Source organism: Camelus ferus, chromosome 13 (genome assembly GCF_009834535.1).
Source record: "Camelus ferus isolate YT-003-E chromosome 13, BCGSAC_Cfer_1.0, whole genome shotgun sequence".
NCBI lineage: Eukaryota > Metazoa > Chordata > Mammalia > Artiodactyla > Camelidae > Camelus > Camelus ferus.
In genome coordinates, this window is record NC_045708.1 from 38,891,031 (window position 1) to 38,901,147 (window position 10,117).

Below are 10,117 nucleotides of genomic sequence, written 5' to 3' on the forward strand. Positions count from 1 at the left end.
CGTGAAATAAGTCAAACAGAGAAAGACAATTACTGCATATCATTTATATGTGGAATCTAAAAAATAAAACAAACTAGTGAATATAGTAAAAAGAAACAGACTTACACATAAAGAGAACAAACCAGTGGTTAGTAGTTGGGGGAGGAAAGGGGAGGAGCAAGATAGGGCTAAGGGACTAAAAGGTACAAACTACTATGTATAAAATAAATAAGCCACAAGGAATATTGTACAGCAGACAGAATATAGCCAATATTTTATAATAACTATGAATGGAGTATAAGCTTTAAAAATTGTGAATCACTACATACCTGAAACTTAAAACACAGTATCGTAAATCAACTATACTTCAACTTTTTAAAAAAGTTCTTCCATTAACTACTTTTTCTTGGAATTTAAAAGTTTGAGAATGATATCTATCTCTACGTAGAATAAGCTCTAACACAGTGAAGAGTGGTAACTGGAATGATATCAAGAAGCTGAAGACCAAACGATGCAAGTAGATAGAAGAAAGTAAAGCATTCAGTTCAGCAAAGATGTTGCTTAGACCAGAAAGAAAATAGGCAGTAGACAGGAAGTTGTAATGTTTAGATTCCTATTTACCAAGAAAACCTTGGAATAAAACCATAACCAGATATTAAAATGTGTACATCCATAAAATGAGGTAACCATTGTTTGAAGTTTTGCCTTGTTAGACCACATTTTAAAAAGCTATTTTAGTTTAAGAATTATCAAGAAAAGGATTAAAAACCTAAATATACACAACTGAATTAGTTCCAGAGATGGTACTAAAGTGGGTATTGTCAGGTAATCTAGTTCACCATTTATTAAACTGTTTAACCCTGCTAGTTATTGTACATGTAAAACATGTACTCTCAGTACTCAGGGGGTTCACTAACCTAATATTAAGACTTTAAGGAAGAAAGAATAGTAACTCTTACCCATCAATTATATTTTCAGGTGGATGTTTTTCATCACTTGATGTCGCTAAAATCACTTCAGTTCCTTCAGAGCTTAAACAAAGATCAACTTTTCTCATCTTTAAGTACTTAACCTGCAAGTAAAACAAAACAAAATGACAACAAATGCAACTTTTTTATTCTCTGAACTTTATCTGAGAAAAGGAAGAGGGAGAAAGCCTGTTGCCTAGCACACAAATTAACAACCAAGCTATTCAACAAGTGGGAGGGACTCTGACATGTTTATTGACATAAGTAAGCTTCTGACCTCTCCCAGGGATAATTCGTAAGATATGAATATTTTCACTACTCCATAAAACAACTCCCTGACTACTCTCATTGACATAGCTTTTCTGCTTTCAAGATGAAAAACCCTCAATAATTATACAGAAGTCAGCTAAAGTGACATGAATTAGTGGGTAAATCTTAAAAAGGGATTTATAATGTTCTATTTCTGAAATTTTAAAAAATGCAGAGCATAAAAACAGATGCTTTGTAACTGTTTAACCATATGCTTATCAACTGAAGTACCAAACAATATTATTTAAATCTTAAAAGACATCTTATCATCATTTTTTTTTGAGTAGAAATGTGAAATAAGAGAAAAGACACCTTTTCACTTATTTTTAAATTCTAAATCAGTCACTTGTTTCACGAACTTAGACATTTCTGTTGTAGAGTAATATTTTAAGTTTCATGAAAGGCCTGAAAAGACATTGTTGAGCTCAACTATGAACCCTGGAGGGTAAACCAGAAGGAAGAATACAGAAGATTATATCAGAACTCACCCTCCTATTTAATCTGCAGGTGATAGGACACAAACCAATATACAGATGCAAAGTGACTAGGAAAGCTGTGTCAACAAAGAATTAAAAGATGAAGAATGCCTGGAAAAGGGAGAAAGCCTTTGAACATACTTCATACCTTGTCCCAAGTCTAACTTTTTAAAAAACTAAAACTATTTCAAATAAACAAACAAGGTACAGCAAATACTACATATATTAAACAACCATGTACCCACTTCCCACATTTGAAAAATCTTAACATTTTGCCATACCGACTCAAACTTTTTTTTTTTTTTAAGAAGTAAGTAGCCCCTCACTGACTAACTCCATTCCCTTCCTTGCCCGGTGGTAACAGCTATTCTGAAACTGATGAATATCCTTACTGACTACATTTTTATACTTTTACCATATGTGTATCAATATGTACTGTTCTTTTAAAACTTAGATGTTTTCATAATATATATATCCCTTGCTACTTGCTTTTTTCATTCAGTATTATATTTTCAAGATTATTATATTGATACATGTAAATCTACTTTATTCATTTAAACTGCTGTAAGGTATTTCCCATTTCTCTGATGATGGATATTTAGGTCTATTTCCAATTTTTTGCTATTACAAACAAATTTGCAATGCATATCTTTGTGTATGTGCACATGTGGGAGAAAGTCTTTATAATAAATAGGATCTTTCCTTGTGGAAGTAAAACTGCAGAAACCTAGAATCAGTGTATTTCCACGTCAATAATTGATCAACTTGATCTCTAAATTAAAACAATTTACATTACCATCAGCAGTGTATGAGAATTTCTGCTTCCTCATATTGTCACCAACTTGGTATTGTTAGACATTCTGGCTTTAGTCAACTGCGTTGGTGTGAAATGTTCAGTAAGGTTTTAATTTGTATTTCCATGATTACTAGTGAGACTGAATACCTTTTCATGTTTATAAAAGGTCATTCAGGCCTCTTCAGTTATTTGCTTTTTCTTATTCTTCACTCATTTTCTATTGCGTGCTTTTTTCCCCCTTATGTCCTTTTCTTTTTGATCTGTAAAAATTTTTAAGCAAAATATTCTGGATACAAATCCTTTGTTATATGCATTGCAAATCTCTTCTATTCTATGACTTGATTTTTCTTTCTAACTTTATTTTTTTGTGCAAGAGCTTCTCCCCCACCACACACACTTCCTTTTTTGGTTTTGAACTGTAACATATATACAGAAAAGAACACACATCGTAAGTATACAAGGCAATAAATATTCACAAGGTAAACATTCAGGTAACCACCACCCAGGTAAAGAAACAGACTATCACCAGCATTTGAGAAGCCTTTTTTATGGCCCCTCCTAGTCACCACCCTCCCCTCCTTCCCACAGGTAGCATGGTCCTTATTTCTAATGCTACAGATTCTTTTTACCTGAACTTTATATACATGGGATCATATAGTTTGCATTCATTTGCATCTGGCTTCTTTCACTCATCATTACATGTTTGAGATTTATCCATGTCGTTGTGTGTGGCAGAGTTGAAGCACAACTAAGTAATCCAGCCCCAACCCAGCTCAACTCCTAATAAGATCAATGAAATCAACCCTTAAGTGGAGCTTCACAGGAAACTGGATGTGAGCTAAAAAGCAAGGGAAGATTTCTATGGTCTCAGGCACTTAGATCCCAAAGCCCTGATAAAGGAAGGAACTGATTTTACTCTTAAATATGTGAAATCAGAGATAAACTGAAACTATTTAAATAAAACTACAACTCAACACAATCCCTAGATGGACTGAAGTAATTTTTCTCCTTAGCCTAGCTACCAGACAAAGAAAATGGTGTGTTTTCTCTGGGAAAAAACATTACCTACTTACTTCAGCATCTATTGTTCTTTTAAACACAATGGGCAACACACAAAGTCATGTGAGTAGCACAGGGAATTATAGCCATTATATTTTAATAACTTTTAGTGGAGTATAATCTATAAAAACACCAAATCACTATGCTGTACACCTAAAGTTAATATAATATTGTAAATCAACTATATTCCAATAAAAATTTTAAAAATAAAACTTAAAAAAATTAAATACTAAAAAAAAAGTCATTTCAAGCAGATCTATAGATGACCAAGGTGATGGAATTATAAATTGGTTAGAGAATTTAGTGCAAAGATGCACAAAATGGGTGAAGAGAAAGGGAATTTTAGCAGAGAAATGGAAACTATAAAACAATGGAAATCCTAGAACTGAAAAATATCATATCTGAAATAAAGAATTCATTAGATTGGACACAACACAAGAAAAGGTCAGTGACCTTAAAGATAGGTCAATAGAAATGATCCAAAATGAAATAGATGAAAACAGATGATAATGAAAATAAAAGAACAGAACATCAGATACCTACAAAACAATTATCAAACTAGTCTGAAATACATGTAATTAGAATCCCAGAAGGAGAGGAGAAAGAGAACAGTGTAGAAGAAAAATTTTAGTACATTGTAGCTAAAAATCTTCCAAAATAAACCCAAAGATCCAAGAACTTTAGTGAACAATAGCTGGATAAATACAAAGAAGATCGCACCTAGGCACATCTTAGTCAACTGCTGAAAATTAAAGAAAAGAGTGAAAATTAAAATCAGTCTAGCAAAAACCACCTTATACGTAGGAAAACAACAAGGAGAATCAAAACTGAATTCTCATCATTAACAATGGAAGCTAAAAGACAATGGAATGATGTTTTTGTGCTGAAAGAAAAAATATAGAATTCTATATCCAGCAAAAATATCCTTTAAAAATGAAGGCAAAATAAAGACATTTTCAAGCAAACAAGAACTGAAAGTATTTGTTACCAGTAAGACCCACAGTACAAAAATATTAAAGGCAAGTACTTAAGGCTGAAGGGATACGACTCCAAGTTGAATCCTGGATCTATGGGAATGAATGAAGACCACTGGAAATGGTAAATACATTGCTAACATAAGAGAATTTTCTTAAAATTTCTTTAAAAGACTACTGACTAAAGAAGCAGCCACTAAAAAACATAAAGAGTTACAGGAAAAAGGCTGACAGAGAAGAAAAATTAGAATACCATAAAAATACTTGATTAATCTGAAAGAAGGTAGAAAAGAAAAAAAGAAGACAGAACAAACAAAACAAACAGCAAGAAGATAGATTTAAATACAAACACAAAGATTATTCCGTTAAATATTAGTAAACTAAACACTACACTATCGGACTGAACTTAAAAAAAAAAAAAAACTAGGTACTCTTTCAAGAGACACTCTAAATATTAAAGTAGAAGGCTAGATAAGATAGAATAAATCTTAGTATCTGGTAAGGTAAAATCTCCTACTTAACTTTCAAATTTTGTTTGTTTCTATGCTTCATACCTTGATTATTACAAACAGTTTTGTTAAATTATAGTAAAACGTTTTTTGAGATGTTGATTATAATTCAATTCTATTATAGATTAATTTGGAGAGAACTGACATGTTTATGACAATGAGTTCCCCAATTCATGGATCTGGCATATCTCTTCATTAATTTAACACTTCTTAAGTTTTAGTTTCCTACAAATACATCATCACCTCTTTTATCATATTCACTCTTAGATCCCTTATGGTTTCCATTGCTACTGTAAATGGGATCTTTAAAAAACTAACGTTATTAAAAAATCTTATTCTTCATCACACAAGGAATATTTCTAACATTTCACCATTAAACGTGATGCTCACTGAAGGTTTTGTTAGCCACTGTCCATGGTGTTACCCTTCACTTCAGATTGTTGGGGTTTTTTTCTTTTAAGTATGAATGAGCACTGAATTTTATCAAATGCTCTTCTAAAATTTATTATGGTGATTATACAGATTTTTCTACAGGTTGTTAACGTGATTAATTAAATCAAGATTTTCTAATGTTACAGCATCCCTAGTTTGTAGCACAAACTCTGTCAAAACGTCCGAAGTGTTTTAGTGTTTTTATCCTTAGCTGGATTCAGTTTGCTAGTATTTTTAGAAATTTTGCAAATATATTTCTAAGTGAGATTGGCCTGTAATTTTTCTTTGTTATTTAGTCCATGACTGGTTTTGGAATTTAGACTGTACTCCCAACATAAAGAAGTTGGAGAGTTTCCCCTAATTTTCTATTCGTATATGATGGGGGTTATTTGATTCTATAAGCCTAGGAAAGTGTTTGTAGATTTGTAGTGTAGATTTTTGACTATTTCAAGTCAAATAGTTCTCTTTAGGCTTTCTACACCTTGAGTTAATTCTGAAATTCATATTTTGAGAAAATAATCTACTTCTTCTAAGTTTTTATATTTACTGGCATGAAGTTCATGTTCTATTATAACTTTAAAATCTAGTATTGATAGTGTTAAAAGCCATGATCAAGAAAAAAGGCACATATTCTAATATGTTTTTATTTTGCCTTTTTTCTTGCCAATCTTACCATAGCTTTTAACACTATTGATACCAGAGAACTGGTGTTATCAACATTGATAACCTTTAGTTTGAAAAGAAGAAATACGGTGAATTCCTAGAAATACAGATTGATGTACTGGGATGTTATTTATCAACAAAATTATAAAATTACTAAATTTCATTATTATTAAAAGTATAGCCTTGAAAATCTAAACAAGAAATTAGTAAAACTGGAAAGCAACAATAACATTAGTTTACAAGTTATACCTAACCTACACATTTCTTTTTGTTTGCTTGATAGAGTTACTACCTATTAGGGACATGACAACAAAACTTGAGACAAAGCATCTCAAGATACCCTGTGGACTAGATGAAGAAATGTGGGAAAGGTGATAGGCAGCACTTTAGGTAGCCATTTATAATTCTTAGAATGACTATACTCAAAGAATGATGATTAATGGGACAAAAAGGACTGTGGAAGACCTCTATCCTTATTCCATTCAATATTTTTATTAATTAAGGATGGAAAAAGTATGTTTATCAATTTAGCAGACGACACAAAGCTGGGATGTCAGCTAATAATGCTACATGACAGAAAATATGCTAGAGCACACAAAAAGATCTGAACAAGCTAGAAAAACAGGTTGCAATGAATAAGATATTTAATAAGGATAACAGTCAAGGCCAGTCAAGGATACTCAGACTTAAATCAATCACACAAGCAATGGTCTAGATCAGGGACTGGCAAAATCCTGCCCATGAGCCAAATGTAGACTGCCACCTATCTTTGTATGGCCCATAAGCTAATAACAGTTTTTACATTTTAAATATTTTTCAATATCAAAATATCTTGTGGCACATGAAAATTATATGAAATATGAAACTCACAGCTAAGTGTCTATGAATAGTTTTACTGGAAATGGTTACGCTTATTCATATATTGTCCATGTGCTACCGTGACAGAGTTGAATAGCTGTGGCAGACTATAAGGCTCATAAAGCCTAAAATATTCATTATCTGGAAAAAGTCTGCCAACCCTTCTATGTGTAAAACGTAGAGGATTAGTTGACTGCAAAATCACTGTAAGGCAAGAGTGTACAGTATCTGCCCCCAAAGGTAAAAGAATGTTATTTTATATTAATAGAATTAAGAAGGTACTATATTCTATCAAAATTTTTGAAAACCAACTAAGGCACTATGCTAGTAAGGCAAAGATACCATGTAATAGTCTTTGACTATGTAAACCTAAGACAAAGAGGTTGACTAAGACTTGGTTTTTGCCTTAAAGCTCAGAGTCAAGGAAGATGGACAAGCATAAAACCAATAATTTAGTATGTTATGTGCTAACAATGTGATCCACATCTAGAATACTGTATTCCATTCTAGGTACTATATTTTAAGTAGAACATGATCAGACTTAACATTGTTCAGAGGAGAGCAAAAAGTTCATGATGGTCTATAAGTCATGTTATGTGGAGGAAGTTGAGAGAATTTTGTTTCAAAAAGAGGTAATTCAGTGAGAGAAATGTGACTAAAGGTTTTAATATTACAAGTCTTCACAAATGGAAAAAGGCTTAGAACTTTTCTTTTACAACTCCAAGAGGGAGAACTGGACTCAACAAATATGAATTTTAAGCAGGAAGACATCATAGATATAAGAACTTTCTAGCAAAGTAAAGATTTTTTAACCTTTTCCATCCTTGAAAGTGTCCAAGAAGACTAGGTGATAACCTTTGGAGAAAACTAAAGAAAGAATTCTTGAACTGGGGTTCTTTTAGACTGAATCAAATTCTAGGAAAGGTAGATTGGGAACAGATAATGAAGAAACCTGAAAGTCAGGCAAAGACGGTAGGCTTTAGCCTGTAGTCCAGCGGTTCTCCATTGGAATGGGGCTGATTCAGCCCCTTCCCCAAGGGACATTTGTCAATGTCTGGAGACAGTTTGGCTGTCACACTTGGGGTGGGGAGGTGATGCTTTTGGCATCTTGTGGGCATTTTAGGATGCTGCTAAACATCCCACAATGCATAGGACAGTCTGCCACAACAATTATCTGACCGAAAAATGTGTATGGTGCAGAGATGGAAAAATCCTGTGGTAATCTATTTGGGAGTGGAAATATGAAGGTTGGAGACTTAAGCAGAGAACTTCTTTTTTTTAAAAGTGTTGTATTTTAGGGAAATATATCTAGCATTGATGTGTAGTAGATGAATAAGGAAGAGAATGTATTCTCCAGATAGTCAGTTCTTTTCTTACCTCACATTCTTATCACCTAAGTTGTCTGAAGGAAGCAAACATGTACTTTAATACAAAACTCATTTCATACCTCCTAAAGCCACCAATATCCTTCCTTTTTCCTGTAGTGGGTGGAATTATCTACATAACATAACTGGGGTTCACTTTGAGGTTCCTTTGTTGTGGTTAATGAAAAAGATGCAAATCAATCCAAAAGAAACCCAAAAACAACTCAGCAGTTAGGTTGTTTCTGCAACTCCAAAACGCAGATTTGGGATGTAGCCTATTCCCCATCCTGGGACACCTTACTTAATTCACGTGTGTTCACTTGGGGCCTCAGTTCATCAGAGGTGCTCTAAGGTGCCATCCTTTGCAATTTTTAAGGTCCCTGACCCTGGACTTCCCTGATGCCTTATCCTGTCCTCTAAACCCAGTGCCAGTTACCCACCCTTTCACCTCCAGTTCATATGTCCCTTCTTTCCGAAAACCCCTCTGCGCCAAATCTTCAGCTTCCTTTCTCCCTGACTAGCCCCCTGCCTCTGGTACTCCTACAACTATACTCCTCAAACCCTCTCCCACATCATCATCCACTTGGTACTTTTGTGTAAATTAGAACACGTCCATCCTGTCTCCCCAGTGCCAGGTGCTTTAGCTTGGTATTACTTGAAAGGCAACCAGCCCTGATACCGCCTTTTCACCTCCATCCCAAACCCCTCTCCTCAGTTTAAGGCCATTTCCAGACCTCCAAGGGCCCTAAATACTCATACTTTTGGACGCCCCGCCCCAAGTTACACAAACTATATTAAATGAATCAACGTCAAATGTAATTCTTAAATATACGGGTTACGTTCCAGTTGATTTGTTACATTTTGATAGATTTATTAATTTCGATTTGCAATTGATTTTCTCTTTTTGGGGTCAAAACATTATTTCAGGCCTCCAAAAAGTTCGTGAGCTGTCACTAGTGTCTCTAGGACTCCGGGGAAAGAACAGACCTGCACCACACATCCCCCACCCCACCCCCCTCACGAGCCTCCCCTCACGAGCCGCTCCTCCGCGCCCTCCCACCGTCCGCCTCCGCGCCGCGGGTCTCCTCACAATCCCCGCCACGCTCGCTCGCTCCCTCCTCCACCAGCATCACCCTCGGTCGGCCTCGCCCGACCAGGCTCCCACCTCCCCCGGTGCGGGCTGAGCCCGCCGGGCCGCCTCGCTCGCCTAGGCCTCCAGTTAGCTCCAACGGCGAGGACAGTCGGGCCTCGGGATTTCCCTACAGCCCCGCGCCCCAACCCCGCCCCCTTCCCTCTCCGCAGGCCTTGGAGGAGTTCCCGGAGCCTTCTACTCCCGGCTCTTCGCTCCACCCCGCCCGCAGGCTCCGCCCTGTCCCGCCCCGTTCTGTGCCGCGGCCTGGGTCCCAGCCGCGTCCCGCTCCGTCCAGGCCGCCTCTGAGTTCCCGGGCGCGCAAACCTCCTCTTTCAGCTCTACGATCCACCCCTCCCGTAGGCCCACCCCAGACCACGCCCCGTACCCTTCTTTACTTTGCGGGCTGAGCACCGTAGCCCCGCCCAAAGGCCTTTCCCTAGGCAAGCATCTGAGCGTGGTCTGCCTACCCTCCCCCAGCTCAGCTCAAATTCTAGGGCCTGTAAGACCCACGAGACCCGCCCTCGAGAGAGCACGCACGCGCAGTCCCCACCTCTCCGAGCTCCAAGCCCTCCACCCTCAGGTCGCCAGCCCTAGGCCC

At 36.5% G+C, this 10,117-nt stretch overlaps 1 protein-coding gene across 11 annotated transcripts in view; it reads right to left on the minus strand.

Moving 5' to 3' along the window:
* HSPB11 (heat shock protein family B (small) member 11) overlaps positions 1-10,093 on the minus strand; it is a 49,276-nt gene extending 39,183 nt beyond the window's left edge. For 5 of the 11 annotated variants that reach the window (XR_004325031.1, XM_032494335.1, XM_032494334.1 and 2 more), the window contains exons 1-2: positions 9,553-9,692; positions 939-1,051 (exon numbers count right to left, since the gene is read on the minus strand). Coding sequence is in view for 10 of the 11 variants with exons in the window: in XM_032494335.1 (XP_032350226.1) it covers positions 939-1,036 (98 nt within the window). In the remaining variant the exon portion in view is untranslated. Of the gene's footprint in view, positions 1-938; positions 1,052-1,744; positions 1,844-3,157; positions 3,721-9,552; positions 9,697-9,904; positions 9,987-10,069 lie in introns of those variants that run through there. The other 6 variants (XM_032494329.1, XM_032494327.1, XM_014555438.2 and 3 more) reach the window with 6 other exon arrangements.
* Between the last annotated feature and the right edge of the window lie 24 nt (positions 10,094-10,117).